At 33.3% G+C, this 19788-nt stretch overlaps 5 protein-coding genes across 5 annotated transcripts; 1 reads left to right on the top strand and 4 right to left on the bottom strand.

Annotated features, from left to right (window-relative positions):
* Positions 1-17: 17 nt before the first annotated feature.
* Positions 18-890, bottom strand: MONOS_13951 (uncharacterized protein; the record flags this gene model as incomplete). Its single annotated transcript, XM_067866704.1, has 2 exons — positions 18-273; positions 619-890. The coding sequence occupies 2 exons, from the start codon at positions 888-890 to the stop codon at positions 18-20; spliced, it is 528 nt and encodes a 175-aa protein (XP_067725266.1).
* Positions 891-8069: 7179 nt separating this feature from the next.
* Positions 8070-8492, bottom strand: MONOS_13952 (uncharacterized protein; the record flags this gene model as incomplete). Its single annotated transcript, XM_067866705.1, has 1 exon — positions 8070-8492. One exon carries the CDS (start codon positions 8490-8492, stop codon positions 8070-8072), a length of 423 nt encoding a protein of 140 aa, XP_067725265.1.
* An 80-nt stretch (positions 8493-8572) lies between these two features.
* MONOS_13953 (uncharacterized protein) lies at positions 8573-8923 on the bottom strand (the record flags this gene model as incomplete). The annotated part of the gene is made up of 1 exon (XM_067866706.1): positions 8573-8923. The coding sequence occupies one exon, from the start codon at positions 8921-8923 to the stop codon at positions 8573-8575; it is 351 nt and encodes a 116-aa protein (XP_067725264.1).
* Positions 8924-9255: 332 nt separating this feature from the next.
* Positions 9256-9591, bottom strand: MONOS_13954 (uncharacterized protein; the record flags this gene model as incomplete). The annotated part of the gene is made up of 1 exon (XM_067866707.1): positions 9256-9591. One exon carries the CDS (start codon positions 9589-9591, stop codon positions 9256-9258), a length of 336 nt encoding a protein of 111 aa, XP_067725263.1.
* A 3542-nt stretch (positions 9592-13133) lies between these two features.
* MONOS_13955 (uncharacterized protein) lies at positions 13134-14247 on the top strand (the record flags this gene model as incomplete). Its single annotated transcript, XM_067866708.1, has 2 exons — positions 13134-13167; positions 13265-14247. 2 exons carry the CDS (start codon positions 13134-13136, stop codon positions 14245-14247), a joined length of 1017 nt encoding a protein of 338 aa, XP_067725262.1.
* Between the last annotated feature and the right edge of the window lie 5541 nt (positions 14248-19788).

The raw sequence follows: 19788 nt of genomic DNA, 5'->3' as shown, positions 1-19788 counted from the left end.
CTTTTTTCTTTTAATTGTCATTTTTCTTTTGGAGAAAAATCTCCAAATACGCTTTTCTTCAGATCTGTTGTGGATAAATTTGAAGAAGATGATTTTTTTGAAGACAAAGCTGTGCCGCACACTTTGGATAACACAGGAGCAGCAGCAACAGGATGAACTCCAGTGTTTAAAAATGCAGATTTTATTACAGACGGAGAAGTTGCAGCAGACAAAGCTTCTGGCAACACATCTGCCAAAGCTTTTCGGAAAGAAGAAGTCGTAAAATTTGAAGGTCTAACAAATGAATTTTGAAGAACAAGTTTTAATCGAGAAAACACGCAATTGTCACACGGCTGGAAAAGGTGTGTCATATTCGGAGGAAAGGTTTCGATGATGATATTGTTATGATTAGCAAACGAAATAACCTCCGAATCAAAATGAGAACGGTGATTGTCCAATAATAACAGAGCTTTCTTAGATTTTGACACTTTCAGTTTATTCGCTATCAACGGAATCCATTTCTGAATTATGATAAATCGAAATGTTTCCGAATTTATCCAACCCGATGAAGAACCAATGCATAATATATTTAAAGATGATAAAAAAGAAAACTCTTGTGGTGTCTTTTTTCGTGGGTACATTAATATATGTGGAAGATGAGACCCGTCGGCACAAATGCAAACACATAAAGTTGCATTTTCGGTTTTTGGTAATGTCGGAGGAGAATGCGGCGTTTGGTTTTTGGGGCAAACAATAAGCTTTTCTGTTCCTTCTCCAATACGAACAGAAGATTCATCAAAGTTGTAAATGTCTGTCGAATCAATGTTATTCGCTGTAATGACGGAAGTCAACTTTTGGAACCATTCACGAATTGTTTCTGGTGATTGCGCACAGATTTTTGCAATTTCCATAGGCCTGAAAATGCATGCCTTTAATATTGAGCTTCTTTTTATGAGATCAAAGGCATATTTCGAATTAACTTTTTTCCTTTCTTCGTCGCTTTCACAACTTGTATTAAAAACTTCCTGGATCTAAAAAAACAACTTTATCAAAAAAACAAAAAGATCAACTCGTAAAACCATCGATTGAACGTCCTTCACTCTGATAATTTTTTGTTCGGACAGCAGTGTGATGACTTGATTTTCAACTCTTTCCAGTTGTTCACTTGTAATTATTGATGGTCTACCAATTTTCCCCACTTCCCGATTTGTTTTCATTGCTGCTATTCCTCTTTCCCATGCACCGTTTGAAATCAAATTGGAACCTACTGCAGCTTTCCATGATGGAGAGTATTTCTTTTTTATTTCGAAGATCTTTCGTGATGGAGATGAATATTTTCGGAAGTCTGATGTTGCCACCAAACAATGAAGAAGGTTTGGAGTGATTTTTTTTTTGTTGCGTCCATTATTACACATTCGATCAAAAACTTTTTTGACAAAGTTTCATTCAAAAAGATCAAAATTTGTTTCCAAACAGCTATTCCAGAATAAATCACATTATCTTCAAGTTGTTTCTTCTGATTATTCAATGCAATGAAGTATTTTTGATAACTGCAGTTTGTTCAAACTGCTGTTCAAATTGCGAAGGTTCAGAGAACTTTTCTGTCTTGCAACCAGTCGATAAATAAAAAATTCATCACATTGAACTTTCACAGGTGTGAATGTTCTAAATCTTTCCAATTTTAATGTTTTTTACCAAAAGATTCTTCTTTTCAAACAACTTGAACTACCGCTTTTCCCACCAACGACCGCTTTTTCCACCAACGGTAATTGATCGAATAAAATATAAATTATAAGCCTGGGTGACGTACTGATTTCTGACGCTACGTATTTGGATTTTGACGGACGTGACAGATTTTTCAACGTCACAAAAAAATAAAAAAAAATAAAAATATAATAAAATATAAATAAAAAGATGTTGAATAAATATTTTCAAAAAAATTAAATCGAAATAATTTATTTTATTCTCTTTAAGTTCAAAGACAAAAAATTTGAAAAAATATTTGTCAAATCAAATTTGCTATAATGCATTTTTCACTGACCTAAAAGCAGAAATCGGAATTTTGACACGTCAATGAAATCACTGACGTCACAGCATCACTTCCTGCCAGTGATACAAAAAAATAAGAAAAAGAAAAAAGAACAAAATGTAACTTATATTTTTAAAATTGTTGGTTGTGCTTTTTCATTTTGAACTTCTTCCATAACATTTCGTTTTTTGAAACAATCATTAATCTATTTTAAAAGGAAAGAAGAATGCTTAAAATGAAAAAAAAACAGAGAATCCTAATTCATATTTGTTTTGGAAAATTAACTTTGAGAGAAAGATAATTGAACAGGTTTTTCTGACTTATTAAACTGCTTATTTCTTTCTTAAAAAATATATCGTTTTTATACATATACAATCTAATCGTGAATTTGACGAATATTTGTTATAAACATTTTTCAAAAGCATATGGGTGATTATTTTTTTAATCATAACTTTTTTCGTGGTGTGCATAATTATAAGAGTTTTATGAATTCGAAAATAAAACTTTTGTTGAAATGTAATATTCATTTTATTGAATCATAAAATATTCTTTGACGGGAAAGAATGACAGAAATAATATTTATTGAAATAATTTCTTATTTGTGTTCATTGTCATTAATTCTACGCAAGAAATTGAAACCGAAAATTTTCTTAAAGAAAATATGATTTCAAAAATAATCACCCATATGTGAGGAATTGAACGGAATCCTTTTCATCTCAATATTGACGAGTCAGTTACAGAAAGAACTGTTGAGGTTTCATTTTGAAAGCAAGTCAAGCATAAAAGCAAAAGCGGAATTATCTAATAACGTAGAAAAAACTTGTTTTTGATGAGGAGCATTTCTTCCTCGAAGAAAGTTTTTCGAAATTGATAGTCGCTGAATAATTTGAATGCGTTCTATTACGCGTGAAACAGTTGAAGTGACTTTTTGGTATGTTCAAGCAAACTCAATCATTTATAATTTATATATTCATTCGAAGCGAAAGTTACAGAAGAAAAAATACAACTTTTCAAAATTATGCAACAAAATCCGCCTCTCTCCCATCTTTCTTTTCCGGAAAAGCATCTTCACATTGCCAGTGCTTCACTTCCCTTAAGATCTGAGTTTATAAATCACAATTAAATTACCAACATAAACTTCCTCTTCTCCTCTTCATCCTTTTTTATATCTCATCCACATTTTCAAAGTGGTTTTTTTGAACATATGAGCAACACGCAGATCATAGTGTGCATTAAAGAAATTACGAATTAAAAAGCTTCGATATATAACACGAAAATTTGTATAAATTTATACTATTTTTTTTCCCATGAACAATTCTTTGTAAAAAAGGAATGTTAATGAATAAGCAAATGGAGTTTCTCGTGGATTTTATGATATGAAGTCAAATTATTAAGAATTCTTTAAGCAAGATAACTATGTTAATGGTGCTGCTTTAACAGATGAGACTGCAGAGGCTGAGGCTGAGAAAGATACAATCAAACTTATGGATAATAAAAAATAAGAATAAACCTTTTCATAACAGCTGTATTTCTTCCTCATTAAAATGTTTGATTCATTTAATAAATATCACTTGTTGTATTGTTATTGATAATTGATTGTTTTCTTTCCAAAGTTTGATGTTGTTCTTTTTTTCCTCTTTATAACTTTGCTCCATTTCGAAGTTAAAATAGAAAAATTCTTTCTTTTTCAAAATTATTCAATTGTTTGTTGAATTGTGATGTGATGAAAAAAGAAAAACAAAAATTCAGATAGAATAAAATATGAACGTTTCATTTCCATTAACATTCACAATATACACTGCGATATTTATTGACTGAGAGGAGTTATTCTTTTCGTTGAGAAAAAAATAATACTTAATGAAAGCTTATAATGGAATTTCTGAATCCTTTGTCTTTTATCCTTTTGATAACTTATCCTAACATATCTTTTCTTTAAACTTCTTCAAATTTGTTTTGATCCTGTTCATTAACTCCAATAGCGCTTTCGTTGTCTCACCTTTCAACAAGTATTCAATCATCACAGTTCTATTTGACGTGGATGCTTCAAAAAAAAAGGATCTGTTGTTTGCATCACTGCAATTTTCTTTTGCATTTCTGAATATCTGAGCAATGTCGTTGATAAGCCCAAAATTTTCTTCATTCGTGGATATAAACGTTTGAAAGAAATTGTTAAATTTCATTAAGTTATCTTATTAAAATGAGCTCTTCTTTTTTTTTCTTTTTCTCCTTCTTTTTCTTTTTCTTTTCTTTTCCAATCAACTCGTTCTGAAAATTCAACAAATTCTCTTGCTTCTTCTCTCAAACAACACAACTAATTTTTAACAACACTTTCCAAATCTTTTTTTTTATCTGTTGATCAAAAAACTTCCAAGTTGACTGATAACCAAGACAAGTTGGTAAACGTTGTTCTTGAGATATTTGAAAACCTCAATTTTTTCAAATACAGTTTTTCTGGGAATTTCTAATAGAATAATCCGAAAATAATAATACAATTGTGTAATAAGCGGAACAGAATTTCTCATACGTGATATCCAACAATGCAACTCGAAGCAATCAATGCTATTTCCACTTTTTTTCACAAGACTTCATATTCCTTCTTGTTCAAAGCAACTTTTAGGAGATAATATGAACAAATCGATAGCAATTCCGAAGAAAATACGTTGATAAGCTAAAGTCTTCACTCACAAAAATCTACAAAAAGTTTTTCATTCGATTCTTCTTCTTTTTTCTTTTCCATCAATCATCTTTTTACAATTTTTTCTATCAAAAAATATCGAGAAGGCCAGTGTTTCAGAAACTTACTATTGCTTTTCAATATACCTCGTGCTCCCACAATAGAATATCATTTTCCAAAGACATTTTCTGATTTTCAAGTATTTTTTCAGTCTGTTGAAAAGATCTAAAAGGAAAACAGAATTGTATTCTTCTTTGTTTATTTTTCGATTTTCTGTTTGTGATCTTTCTCATCGCAATCTTCCTGTTCATAAAGCATTTCAACAAAAAAAAATGCATAAATGAATTTTTATGAACAAGAAAACTAAAATATCAACAGCTACGCATTGCAACATTATTCGGGAGCGTTCAATCTCCACGCTTTCATGATAATTAAACAAATGGAAAACAACTCAATTATTATTTATTTTGTTGAACGAAAAAAAGTTGAAAGATAAGTTATAAAACAATACAATCTCAATATGTTCATGATTATACCAATGTTCACTCATTCCTTTGAGATTTTGTGCATTTTTTTGAATGGTACAAAAGTATGATTTGTTTAAAAAATCATATAATTGTGGTACATATTGATCAAATGACATTTTTCAAAAACATGTTATATTAATCCTTTCATAAATTATTTATATTACTATTGCTTTTGAAATAATTGCCATCATCCTTCTTTTTTTTTTTTTTTTTTTTTTTTTTTTTTTTTTTTTCAAAGTGGAAATTTGGTGAGGGACGTGACAAAATTTTTTCATCACGTCACCCAGGCTTAATTTATTAATTTTAAAAATCAAATCAATACAATTGTTGAATTTTTTTTCTTCTCACTGTTTTCAGATCATCCAAACAATTATAGCATTTTCAATAAATGCAATCTGTGTAAGAATCATTTCTTTACAATATGAAACTTTACCGTGGAGCGTGGAATGAGTGAAGATTTTGTTATTGTTGACTTTTTATTCCAATGAACAAAAATATCATTCATTCATTTGCTTATTACAGTTTCTGCAAATAATTCCGTACATCGCAAAAAATACCGGACAAGATCGATATCTCAATCACAGCCAGAAGAAAAATACTGTTAATTTTCCTCAAAATATATCTCATCAATACAAACTCACGAGACATACAAGACTTTCAGGACAGCTTCGCTTGAGCTCAGAAAAAATATATATCGAAATCTCTGAGAAATAGAATTTTGAGGAAAATTAACAGAATTTTTCTTTTTGCTGTGATTGAGATATCGATCTTGTCAGGTATTTTTTGCCAAAACTGTTTATGCAAAAATCAAATTTCAGTTGTTTTCTGGTTGCTGTATTATTGTTAAAATGCAAGATTCAAAAGTCATAGAAAATGATGTTGGCGTGAAATGAAGCTGCACTTTTTGAGAGTTTTTTAATAGCATTTATTTCTTCATTATTTTTTAATACAAAATCACAAGTCAATAAAGTGAATGAGTCAGTTGATAAACCATTCCTTAATTCGAAGAAATTGATGAAATGAAGAAGAAAATTTTTGATAAAGGAAATGGGTGATTTTTTTTGAAATCATAAAAAAGATCAAAAACCGAAAAAATAAATTTCGTTGTGGAAATTTTAGATCGAATAGTTAAATTGATAATTTGCAAGTTTTTACACTTTATTTCTTAGATGCATATTTGTTTTATTTATTTATATGAAAAAAAACATAACTTTTTAACGTTTTTGATGAAAAAGTGTTATTTTGATCAAGTTTTTTAAAAAAAAATGCAAAATTTATCTTTAAAAGGTTAACAGAAAATTCAAAACTGGAAAAACAAAATGTTGCAAAGAAAACATTAAAAAAGAAGAATATAAAAGAAAAAAGAAAACAAAATTATTGAATTAATTTGATCAAAAGCAGTAAATTTTCTATTTTTCTTCGCCTTAGCACAGCCAACAAATCTTCATTCATTTTATTCGTTTCATCGAATTCATCAAGCGTTAAACGAAATTGTGGAACATAGGATAAATCCTATTTTAACAGAAGACTCCTCATCGCTTTGAATAAAATTGATTTCAGCAATGGAATTGACGTTGATGCCTGTGGCAGACCCCAACAGACCCCATGTGCCATCATCGAGTATTCCCTCCACAGCTTCATTTCTCTTATCCAAGACGCATCTCTCACCCTCTTCACTTCAATATTTGTTCCACTCAAACACTCACATTCAGTGCAGCTGATACAAAAATCACTGTAAATGATGGACTTTATCTGTTTTCATCAGATTTCTTCCATTTTCCATGAAAGAAAAATACATGAACTTTCATAGCTTTTTCAACTGAAGCATATATCATCACTTATTTTTTCGAAAATCTCATTCATCAACAAGACAAAAATATTTCTTCGTCATTACCTCATCTAATTTTTCTTCTCCATCAACTACAAATTAAGCTCATGAAAAAAGATTCATTGCTGTGGTATCTTCAAAAGAAATATATTCATATATATCAGGCAATTTTCTTCAGTTTATATTTTCTTCAGCTTTCCGATTTCAACTTGCTTGTAACCGATTAGCGCAACCACCTCTTTGAAATTTTCCTTCAAATAAGCCTTTTCCTCAAAATTGATTTTCCCTTTATTTCATTTCCAACAATTCATCGTGGTTTCGCTGCTGTGAAATCTTCCAAAGGCTTTTTTAGGAGCCCAGCCATTTCAAACAAAAATAGCCACAATGTCCTTTCTGTTTTCACTGCAAATGCTTCAGCTTCCAAATTAAAAAATAAGATTCTATCTCATTTTTCCGTTGAATGCCTTCTGCTCCGATATTCAATGCTAAAAATAGAATCGTTTCCGTTGACATGTAATTTCAGCTGACATTCTGTGTTAGAATAAATAATTATCTGTGCTTCTGAATAGAAATGAAAGATGAGGCCTGACGATGAATTCGAGGGGAGTTGAATGAAAGAAAAGAAGAAGAAGAAGTTAAGGCAAGAAGTGATAGCGGAAGTGGGGTTGGAATAGTTGAATTAGTAGAAGATGTATGAACAGCTTGAGATAAAAGGGAAGGAGATAAAGATGTTCTGAGAGAAGGAGAAGATTGTTGTTGGATGTTCATAAACAATGACGATTTTACAAATGACGAAGATCAATGAGAAAGAGGATTTAGAGCAATGTTTGTATTTGCTGTAAAATCAGCAGCTGAATATAAAGGCACAACCAAATTGAGGCCAGAATATTTCTATTTCAGATCCATCGCCATTGAATTCTGCTACGTGAAGAAAGACGCCAACTTTGAGAACGAAAGCGAAGAAAACAGTTTTGACATCACATCTTTTATTCCAGGCATGCTGCTCTGACCGAATGTTCTCATCCCTTTCTCCTACTGAAACAGCAGAGGCGATCCTTTCCTTGCTCCTTTATTTCCCTTTCTGTGTATCATCTCTGCTTCCTCGTTGTACGGCCACCAGCCCCTCCACTTCATCCCTCTTCCTCTTTGCAGCTCTTCTCTGCTCTGTCTCGGCCCGCTCTTCAGCGCGCTCATCAGATCCAACCGCGTTCTTGTCTGCCTCGCATCAGCTGCTGCATACACAGGCACTTTCCTCATCTTCCACACAAATTGCCCATTTTCCTCGCTTTTGATTTGCACATTGCGGCAGGGCACATCCAATTCATCGCTCAAATCTTCCAGGTCAGAATTCGCTAAATCATTCAACATGCAGTCCAATTTCCGCTCTCTTGTCAAAAATGGCGTTTGACTTTCTTTTTCCTCTTGCTGCGCCTCACTGGCCTTTTTGCTCTCCATCTGGTTGGTCGGCGTGCATGTCTCAAGGTGTGGTTGTAGTATTCCTTGGATGCTGCTAAACAGATTCTTATCTTTTTCCTCTATCTTCTTCGCCATTTTCTCCATTTTCCTGCACTCCCGCTCTTCTTTCTTCTTCCTTTCCTCTCTTTCTCTTCTTTCTCATTCCTCTTCTTCTGTATTTCCTGTTGTTTCATCAGCCGAAGCAGTTTTTCTCTCTTGTCATCAAATTCCAACGAATAAAACGTGATCTTCGCCTCTTCATCATCCATTTTCCCTTTCTTATTCTGAAACTCATCCGGCATCGCCCATGTCACTTCTTTGTTGAAATTCTTCATCCCCATCACGCCCAATGTCTTCACTCCTCCTCCTCCTCCAACAGCAGGTGACAGCTGCGTTGTTGGTGCACAAACAGCTCCTCCCACCATTTCCATCTCTTGGATGTTCACAATCAACGATCTCCCTCAGACTCCTCTCCATTCGCCGTCCATTCGCTTTCCTCGTATTATGTGTATCTTTCTTAAAGGTTCATCGTTCTGAAGAGTACTGTTTAGGTTGTGGAAAAGGTGATTGTGTTGTGTACTGATGCTGCTGTTTTTGCAGGACTTTTGATGAAAGTGGCTCTGGTTTTGGCTCATTATTGTTCGTTTCAAGTTTTTTGTCAGTTTATATGGATTCTTTGGCGTTTGCACTCTTTTCTACTTCCGTTTGATAATATTTGCTTTTGAAACAACTGCTTTGATGTTGTTCATTGAATCCTCCAAAATCACTTCTTGATCCTCTTCTTTTCCTTTATCTGTATTGCCTTCAACTTCTTCCTTTTCTCCAGATTCTTCACATATTGCTCCACCATCCGAAACTCTGCAAACAGCGGCAGCGCCTCAAACACATCTGGTGGGAAAACAAAATATTGTTTTTTCCTTCTTCTTCCGAACTCTTGCTGCATCCTCTTCATCTGCTGCTCTTCTCCTGTCAGAAATCTGTTTCTTGAAGAACGAAGCAACGAGAAAGAAGAGGAAGAGGAAGAAGAACGTGAAGCACCAGAAGCAGCAGCCACTTGTGCGCAGCGGTTGAGAAATCGTCGGAGGACGAGAGGATGCATTGCTCTTATGCGGAGCGCATTTCAATCTCAGAGCGATAGTGTGATCGAGGGTGGAGAGAGAGAGATCTGTCATTGCTGGAGAAGATGAAGATGAAGATGAGGAAGATGAAGATGAAGGAGAATAAGAAGAAGATGACTGAGGAAGAGAAAGAAAAGATTCATTTGGCAATGAAGAAGGAGATGTTCCTGTTCCTGTGCCAATGGCAGCAATTGAATGAGTCAAAAATGTTTGTGTTGAATTTTGATTGCTTTTTCTCTGTCTTTGTCTTCGAGGCACATAAGATGGATTTTGAAGAGTTGCTTCTTGTGGCGGAAGGATCATAGGAAGCTGCAGATGCTGCGCATGTTTTCTTTTGAAGTCTCCGATGTTTTCGTTAATTTCTTCTTTTTCGGCTCTTTCTTGTGAAGAATTCACTTCTGACAGTTCGGATGAAGAGGAAGATGAAGATGAATCGTTATTTACGTTTTCTTTCTTGTAGAATTTGACTGCTGCTGTTTTTGATGACGATGTTGAAGAAGAAGAAGAAGGTGAAGAAGAAGAAGAAGAGGAGGAGGAGGATGATGAAGAAATAAAAGAAGGCGAAGACGAAGATGAAGGCGAAGAAAAAGAAACAGTTGAGAAATGTGAAATCAGTCGAAAGATATTTATGATGCCGAGAATAATATGAATGAAGTCGTTTATTGGACAGAATATTGAATTAGATGAGTTGATTTGACAAAGAGCAAACAATCGTTAGAACATAATTTTGGTAAGCTGAATGAAATTAAAAAATGAAAAATGATATCCTCAGTTCATTGTCTGCCTTTTTGCTGCATCCCTGCCTTTCTCCACAAAAATAAGTTATAATGATTTTTCTCAATTTTCATTCCTTTCCATTTTTCCTCTTCCATTCAGCTCTCACTATTATCTGAAAAAAACAATCCTCTCATTTTCTTCATCTTTCACATTCTCTTCCATAAAATCTTTTCTTCTCATAAAAAAAAAATACCCCTCTTCCATTTGAACGTTTCAGAATATTCTTCTTCTGTCCCGCTTTTTCCGTCTTTTCCTTCTCTTCAAATTCTATTTCTCCAATCAACAATAAATACCTTCCCCACCATCCTCAGCAACTTCTCTACATATTTGCTATATAATCTTCTCAAAATCTCCACCCACCCTTCCCCTCCCCTTTGCCTCAGAATTTCATTCATTCAAAAACCCCTCTCGAAATATTAACATTCCAAAAAATACTCAACTTCCACCCTCTCCCACAAATAATATTCTTTCATCTCTTCTCTGCCCCATATCCCTCATGTGCAGGGCGTTGATGAGATAAACATCGAACATTGCTTTGGATAGTTGAGAATACAGTTTGTCCGTAATTAATGTTGATCTGTCCAAAAATAATGTTGATCAAACCTTCAATTGTGTTAAATTTATAAAACCTTAATATCTGATAATAACAGTGAAAAAATATCTTTATGAGCAATATTTATTTATTGGATGCACGAACAACACAAAAAAAATTTTTAACCACTCAAAATGTACCAACTGCAGAAGAATATAGTGTCAGGCCTAAGCCTGTCTGACCTGACAAGTTTTTTTTTTTGGGTCAGTGACAAAATTGACGGACGAGTCATTTTGACCTGTCATTTCCCATATTATATTCAAATATATTTCCATTTCAATGAAAAAACAAAATGGAATGTTAAATGAAATGCATACAATAATTTACTGAATTGAAAAAATTTTTGTCAAATATTGATCATACTTGTTACAAAGTGTCAGTTGCGGATATATAATAGATTTAAAAACATAAATCAACTCATTTTTCCGTCTCAATGGCTGATGATCGTTCGTTACTTATAAAAGAACCTACCATTGGACTCCAAAAATCATTAGAGGACATTTCAATCGTGTGCGATAATAGCAATCATGGAATTCTTCACATTATTATTTTTTTTAATTATGATCTCGAGAGAAATGCTTTTGAACAGAAAATGGACGAGTTGGATAAAGCGAATTGTGGCTTTGTTCGGTTGGAATTAGTCTCAACAAATGAGGACGTTCAATGTTTGAATGATCCATTTTTGTAAAAAATAATAAAGATTTATCATTTCTTTTATCCATTAAATAAACTCATTGCCACAGGCTTCAAGCATCCAAATAGACCAGAAGAAATCATGTCTCAAATTCATTTTAAAATTCAAAATGATCTCTTATGGATTTGCTACTATCGGGTTAAATCAGATTTCAAAACAAAAGCTGATGGGCACAGAATGTTTTTGTGTCCCAACGAAAAGAAGGGATATGCATGCGGATGTTCAGGCAGAGAAACTTCAGCTGCAGTCAAACAACACAAATGTGCATTGTTGTCAACAACGTTGGACTTTTGGATCAATAAAAAACAAAAAGAAGTTCGACAAACCATTATTTCTATTAAAGAGCACAACCAGTCTTTTAAAGACAACAAACAATTGACAGATCAATTTTTAGATTTAGTTTCCAGATGCAATATATCGTTCTTGTCAGCGGGGTCATCTGAGTTCAACTCATTTGTGAAGAGTTTGATTCAAAAAGCACAAACAAATCCGACTGCTGAATATACAGAAATATTTCCGTATTTATCAAAGTGGAAAATAAAAAGACTAATAAGCGAAAAGAAGGCAACAGCAATTCGAGAAAGATCCAGATTAATAAAGGACAAATACATAGCTTTGATGATCGATGGAGGGAAAATCGCAAATAAAAAGTGCACCATTATTTCATATCTTATTCATGCAGAAAAATCAACTCCTGGATTTTGGAGCCTTCAACCAGCATGTCATTCTTCTGATGATTATAAAAATCTTGCTGAAATGTGCATTTCGGAGATTGCAAAATGCGGAGGTGAAGTCAGAAGCATTTGTAGTGACGGCTTGGCAGCTCAAAAAAAAGCGTTTCAAGATTTACCACACGATTCTGATAGAGAAATCGATTTATTGAACTTTTATGTCAAACCTTTTCATGTCTATTGTTTTAATCATTTAATCAACTTAACAATCACACATTCTTTTCAAGAAGTCCCATTTCTAAAATCAATCAAGGATATTTTTATTGAGTTCTCAAAATTATCAAGGAGCTCATCAATACAACGGATGTTACCTACAAAATGCCCAACATTCATACTTACGAGATGGTTGTGCCTGACAGATATTTGCTTGTTCATAAGGAAAAACAGAGAAATTATATTGGAATCGAAGCTGATGGACAGCCAGAGTATTATTAATGTAATAAAAGCAGAAATTTTGTTATTCCCTTTAAAAAGTTGCATTTGTTTTTTGAAGATGACAACAGCAAGCTTGGAAATGTTTTTCCAAAAATTCTGGAGGCAATGTCTTTTTTCAATAACCTTCTAGAATTAAGCACATTTCGTTCCGATCATTGGCATAATGCAATTGTGAACGTTTGGATATATCTGTTCAACTACACTTTGGAAGGCTAAAGAGGTGATCTCATTGCACTCGCTTATGCATTAACACCAGAAGGAAAGAATAAACTTATCAGTGATGATTTTTGTCGTATGTTTTTTCATTCAGAAGACAAGAAAAAAGACAGTTTGCACAAAAAGTTCAATCATGCTAACAATTGTTTATTTCTTTTTCTCAATATTTTTTATATTTCAAATATTTTTTTCTTGCAACTGTTTTCTAGGCCGAGCATCATCATCGTCTATTGACTCATCACCACAGAATAAAGAAACGTATGTCGGCAGGACCTTTGCAGAAGATAAAGATACAACAGCTTTTCCCTTGTCTGTGAGAAGATTTCAAAAGGCATTATCAACGATTTTGAGAGACGAATCATCAACCGAGTATGTCCACCCGAGTTCGAACAAGCAACAAATTGAGGAAGAGCAAGATTCCGTAACATCATCATCGAAGCACATCCAGAAAGAAATTGAAGATCTCTTGTTAATTGTTTCACTATTTGAGAAGAAAGAAATTTCTTTTTCACATATGCGAGAAGAAGCTATTTTTTCAGAAAAAGAAAATACAGCAGATTATCTTGGACTTACCGAGGCAGAGGAGCAATCAGAAAATGACGAATATGATGAAATATTAAATGATGAAGCTTCAACCCTTGTTGAAACAAGATCTTCTCTTATATCTTCTCAAGAAACGCTCAGTGACGAATCGGATTATCATGCCATAAGCGACTTCTGCAAAGATGTTTCCCATGAAGACGAAGATGATGTGATTTTTGCAGGCACAAATAAAAAACTTCAAGTTATTCACGAAATTACAAAGAGGAAGGAAAATGAAGCTGTCGATTCAATTAGGACGTCAATTGCATCAAATTGGTATTTCAGAATATTTAAATCATTATATTCTTTTATCAAAAATTCATTGGGGCAGTTAACTGAGGAAACTAGAGAAAAATTCGCATCGTTATTTAAAGCTCACACACTTACTGCAACATCAGTTGGTGTCCTTGAGAGTTTACCGGTATACTACAGTCATATTGCATCGCTTGGTGAAGCGGAAACAGTTTGTGCCAACATTTGTTTTTGCATTGCAACATCTCCTTGTAGCGAATCCGCCTGTGAACGACTTTTTTCAAGATTAAAGCGAATCGTCGGTGATCATAGACATTCGCTTTCCTTTGATTCGCTAAATTCGTTGCTTCTCTTGTGAATAACATTTACAAATCATTCGTTTTGAAATCAAGTAACCATCGTTTGTAATTTTTACACCTCATTCAGGTGATTGAGTTGTTTTGCATATCATTTAATGAAAATCAAAAATTGAATTCCTAAAAAAACAACTGTTATTTCTGCAATACTAGAACATCTGATTTTATATGAAAATAGTTCAGTGGTGTGTGATTGTATGAAAGGAAAGCAATGCGATGAATATAAAAATCGATTATATCAACTGCTCTTGATTTATGTTTATGATAGGCAGATAATAAAATATCATTTTATATCGAATACTGTTCTAAAGCTGGAAAATTAAACTATTGTGCAAAGAAAGACATTGAAAAAAGAATAGATGGGAAATGCAACAACATGAGTAGCAATGGAGATTGTGGCAAAGGCGCTTTGGGTTGCAACGTTGAGGATAATGGATGTGATTCTGTTTTTTGAAGCAATTGCACTGAAGGTGTTGGTGGAGCGAGAAGAGGCAGAGGAAGGAGAAAGGGGAATGATGAAAAAGGTGTCTTTCCGAAAGAAATAAGGTAGTTTATAGAAAGAATCAAACTGAATCTGACGCAACTGGAAAAAGCAAAGATCAACTTGTTGTTGAGGTGCATGACTTGCTGGGCTGAGGTTTGTAAAAGAGGAAGCAGATGTGGCAAAAGCATAGAGCTTGCAGCAAACCGCAGAAATTGAATTGTGATGTGCTTTGTTGGTTGATGGAATTCTACAAAAGATTTCAAGTGCATAAGACAGTTAGAGAGAAGCGACAGACAAGTATTTAAGAATAGCTGTTGATGAGGTCATAGAAGGATTAAGAAAATGTTAGAAAAATTTTGAAGACGGAGATGAATGTTTAATGATCAGAGAGGATCAAGTGAGAGAGGACAGAAATGATGAGAGGGCTTTGGAAATGAAAAAAAGGAAAGAGATATGGGAAGTGCCTGGAGATGGTCATGAAGAAGAAAAAGAGAAGATGAGAGGAACATATAAGGAGGACCCGTCTGTTTTGTGAAAGAGCGGTGCTGAAGCTGACAAAGTGCGAACTTTCACTTTGAGTGAAGATACAGAAATAAGGATGGCTTTGAGGATTAAGAAGAAGAAGTAGAAATAACTTCTTTTTTTTTTTTTGTTTATCTTCCTTCAAAACATTCAAATGAGGAAGAGAAACAGGAGAGTCAGGAAAGTTCAAGAAAGAATCAGAAGGAGAAGGACGATTAGAGAATGAGATGTTGAAGCATTGGAGAAGAGAAGAGAACGAAGAAGAAGAAGATAGTTACAATGATGAGGAAGAAGAAGAATATGGTGATAATGATGAGGAAGAAGAAGAAGAAGAAGAAGAGACATGATCAGAGAGCAACTGGTCGGTAATAGCGAGAAAGAAGGGGGAAAATCTCTGGATTGTTCATTCTTTGTGAAGAAGATGAAAGAGACAGATCTTAGTTCGTTCAACTTATTTTGAGTGGTTGCATAGATGAGGGCATGCAAAGGAAAAGGATTGAAGAGGAAGGAGAAGTCAAGTGTGAATGGAGGGCTTGATAGGAGAGTAAAAAAATGGAAAGGAGAGCCCAATTGAGAAGAAGAAGAAGAAATATTAAAAGCAGAATAAATTTCTATTGAATCTGTGAATGAGGCAATTGCTCTGGAAAAATGTTTATGTTTTCTTTTCAAGCTTCAGATCAACAAGTTCTGCGTAAATGTCATTTTTATATTTGTACGATTCTTCCAAACACAGAGGCCTAAGATGAATGAATAATCGTTTGTTTCCTTTGATGATGTCAAATAATTCATTTTTTAGCAACCGCTGTTGCTTGAGGCACTTCTTCAACTCTGATTGTATTTAATTAGGTCATTGTTGATTAATTATTTCATTGTCAAAAAACGCCTTCTATTTTCTTTGAATGGTCCAAAGCAGCCTTTCCTCTTCATTGATGATTATCTATTGCAGAACTTCGTTTGCAACATCATCATTCACGAAATTTTTGTATCTTTTGATGACTTGTCTTCTCTCCTTCCATCTTTCATTCGTTGGAAATACTGCCTTCGGACATGTTATCGATTCATAGATATTCACGAGGCAGCTCGGCATTTCTCTTCGTTCAAATGTGCACGTTAAATGCAAATGGAGCGATGTTCTGTTGGAGATGATGGCAGTTGAGAAGAGGCCGATGAAGTTACAGTTGATATTGGCGAAGACAAAGAATAAGTCAAGGCATTCGGTGATGAAAGCATAAACCATTTACTGAAAGCTGAATTTGCAAGTTTCTTTCCGTCGGTTATCAGAATGTGCAACATGTTATCTTCCGCACAGTCTTCATATTGGATCGAAGACTATCAAAATCTTTTAATAGCAATCATTGCATGTGCGGATAAAAATCTCGATTATAACGGTCTTAATAAAGGTTATTCCCTTTTTTATTACGAAGTGATGCAAAGAGTATATATCCATTAGTGCCTTATTCCCACACTGCTGAATAAATTCTGTTTCTGATCGATACAACTTTTTTGACTCTTTATTTTAACATATTCTTTCGGAAATTCTTCCTTTTGCTCTGGATAATGAAAGTTCAATAGAGGTTAAATAGGCCGAGACTTCAGCAAGAATAAAATATGTAAACAATATTGAAGAAGCACTCTCTATTCATTAGTGTTTTTTTTTTCATTTTAACCGTTGTTATCTACGTCTTTTTAATATAACCCTATTTCAGCAACGGATGTTTCAGCATTTCTGTTATCTTCTTTGTATGCTGATTGTTGTTGAACGTTAACAATTGCTGTTGATCGTTTTCTTGATAGCTCCCAAAACCTTCGTATCTTCTCATCTTGTTGTTACACAATCACTGCTGTTTCTCTTTGTAAATTCTTGTGTTCAAAGAATCTGAATGAATTGCATGATCTCTTTCACCTCTAATTGCAACATCGAGAGTTTCTCCCAGAGCTTCTTCAAAAGCGTCAATCAAATAATTTTGAACAACAATTTCATGAATGATGTAACTTTATAAATTCATGATTTTTTGACATTCAATGTTACGTCCAATCAAACGAAATAAATGAAAAAATTATGTGGTACAAATATTAATCAAAAACTTTCTCAAACTCTTTTTCTCAATAAATACATTTTAAATTTTTGATATTTGATTTTTCTTTTCAAAGACTAATTTGTGAATAAGAAAAGGAATTAAATAAAAATGAAATAATTACGTTAATGAAAGAAATCATATACAAAACAAACAAATGATTCACAAAAATTACACTGCTTGTTTGTATAAGTTTGTGGAATGATAAAGAAACCCAGTTTTGAAAATCAAAATGTTGTTCGCTGCATGTTGAAACTTCATTGAAAATATGTTAAACAAAAAGAGTGGATCACAACAATAAATAAAACTTATTCAGCAAACATTAACAACTTGAAAATAAAAGAAATGCGCAAGAAGCTTATCACTAATCTGAGAGATCAATCCTGCCACTTAAATGAAAGAAAAAGCTATTTCTCCTCCATATCTTTAAAACTGCAAAATTTTTTATAAATAAGATTGTGACAATCCCAAAAAAAAATGCGTTCGTAGGACACAGACATTTTTGCATGATTTTGAACAACAATAGATAAGAAGAAACAGCTTGAATTTTCAGTGAATATATTAAAATGGGCCTATTTGGATAGAATAATTTTTAGTTATCAAACTTTTACGAGTTATCAATAACTCTCAGAAACTTTATGATCATTTTTTTTTTTTTTTTTTTTTGTGACGGACGAGTCATAAAATGATTTGTCAGGTCAGACAGGCTTAGTCAGGCCAGTTATAATGCCCTTCACTCATCCCCTGGAAGACAGTATTCACCATGTGATTCGTATGAGAGCAGAATTGAAGAAAAAAGAAACAGAAGCACAAAAAAGCTAACAAATACAGAAAGCTAATGATTCTGAAACGTTTATCAACAAAAAACCCTACACTCCAGCTACGTTGGAAAAAAGAAGAAAGCTTACGGATTTGTTTCGTGTTCATGGTCAGACAAAGACAGAATCCTGGTATGCCAAAGAATGCTTGCTCACTACAATTACAACTGCTAGGTATTTATCAAAGTTGCAAGTTGGTGTGGACATTACACAACCGTTTAAAAAAAGAGGAAGGAAAAGAATAGTCGATAAGGACACTTTGAATCAAATAGTTAGAGAAAAAATGAAACTTAACCCGCTTTTAACTTTGAGAAAAGTTGCACACGAAATGACAAATGCAGGCCATTCAATTGGAAAATCTTCAGTTCATAAAATTTTGACAGAAAAAAACAGCGAGACACACAAGTTTCCGTTGTTTTCTTTTAAAAGAATTACTGTGCGACCGTCAGCTGTCAATTCTGAAGAAAATAAACTTTAAAGAATCCACTTTGTGGAGAAGCTTTTCCAATATCAGCAAGATGGTGCTGTTCCTTTTTTTTATTGACGAGACTTTTTGGAACATATGCTGCATTAGAAAGTACGGATGGTCAGAAAAGGTGGATAAAGTGCTTGTTCCTCCTCCTCCTTTGTTTCAATCTATCACTTCCATCACTTCAATTTCAATGAACGGAATGGGATACACAGAAGTGGTTCGAGGAACAATAAACCACGAACTATTTGAAGCGTATTTGAAAAGATTCTTGCTATCCATAAAATCATTTGAATCTTCAGTTATTGTCGTGGACAATACGTCGATTCATCATGTGAATACTGATGAAATAATTTTACAGTCTGGACACAAGGTTCTGTTTAATGCTGCTTACTCCCCTGATCTAAATCCTATCGAAAACATTTTCGGAATCTGGAAAGCCCAAGTCGAAGAAAACTCGTTGAAATGGGAGGATGAGTCTCATTTTATATCTACAATGCTTCAAACTTTTCAGAAAATTTCAGCAAGCGTTGTTAGAAAAACAATTATGCATGTGGAAAACGATGTGTGGCCTTTGGTTTTGGAAAAAAAGGATTTGTAATGTTTAACTCACAATATTTGACTTTTTTCATTTCAACAAGTTTAAACATTTTCAATATTCACTTATGAAATAAAAGAAAAAATAATAATCATGAATATTCTTTGTTTTGTTTTGAAGTTTAAAAAAATGATTGAATAAAAAATGAAAATGATGAAAAAGTTTTTTTAAGTTATATGTTTCTCTATTTATAAATCGAAATAAAGTCAGACATATTCCTATGATAAAATTTTCAAACAAAAATAGTGAATGTGAATATTCTTTAAAAATAAAGCAATTCTTGAATAAAAATCATAAACGATAAATAAAAATCTTTAGGGCATCTTTCATGTTGCAAATTAACAAAGAAAAACAATAGATTATTGATTTCGAACCATAAAATGAAATATGATACAAAATGATTTCAATATTATCATAAATTCAAGCTTTTTCCGCATTCAAGAAGTTTGAAACTAAACACAATAACAAATTAATTATATCCTGCTCTTAGAAACTGAAGGTTATTGAAAGATCAAGAAATAAAAAAAGAAACACAATCAAACTCAGATCACAAAGGAACAATCAAAATGAAACGCAA

Source organism: Monocercomonoides exilis, assembly GCF_001643675.1.
Source record: "Monocercomonoides exilis strain PA203 chromosome Unknown scaffold29-1213020, whole genome shotgun sequence".
Lineage (NCBI taxonomy): Eukaryota > Preaxostyla > Oxymonadida > Polymastigidae > Monocercomonoides > Monocercomonoides exilis.
Note: the sequence above shows the minus strand (reverse complement) of the source record. Positions and strands in the feature narration are given on the sequence as shown.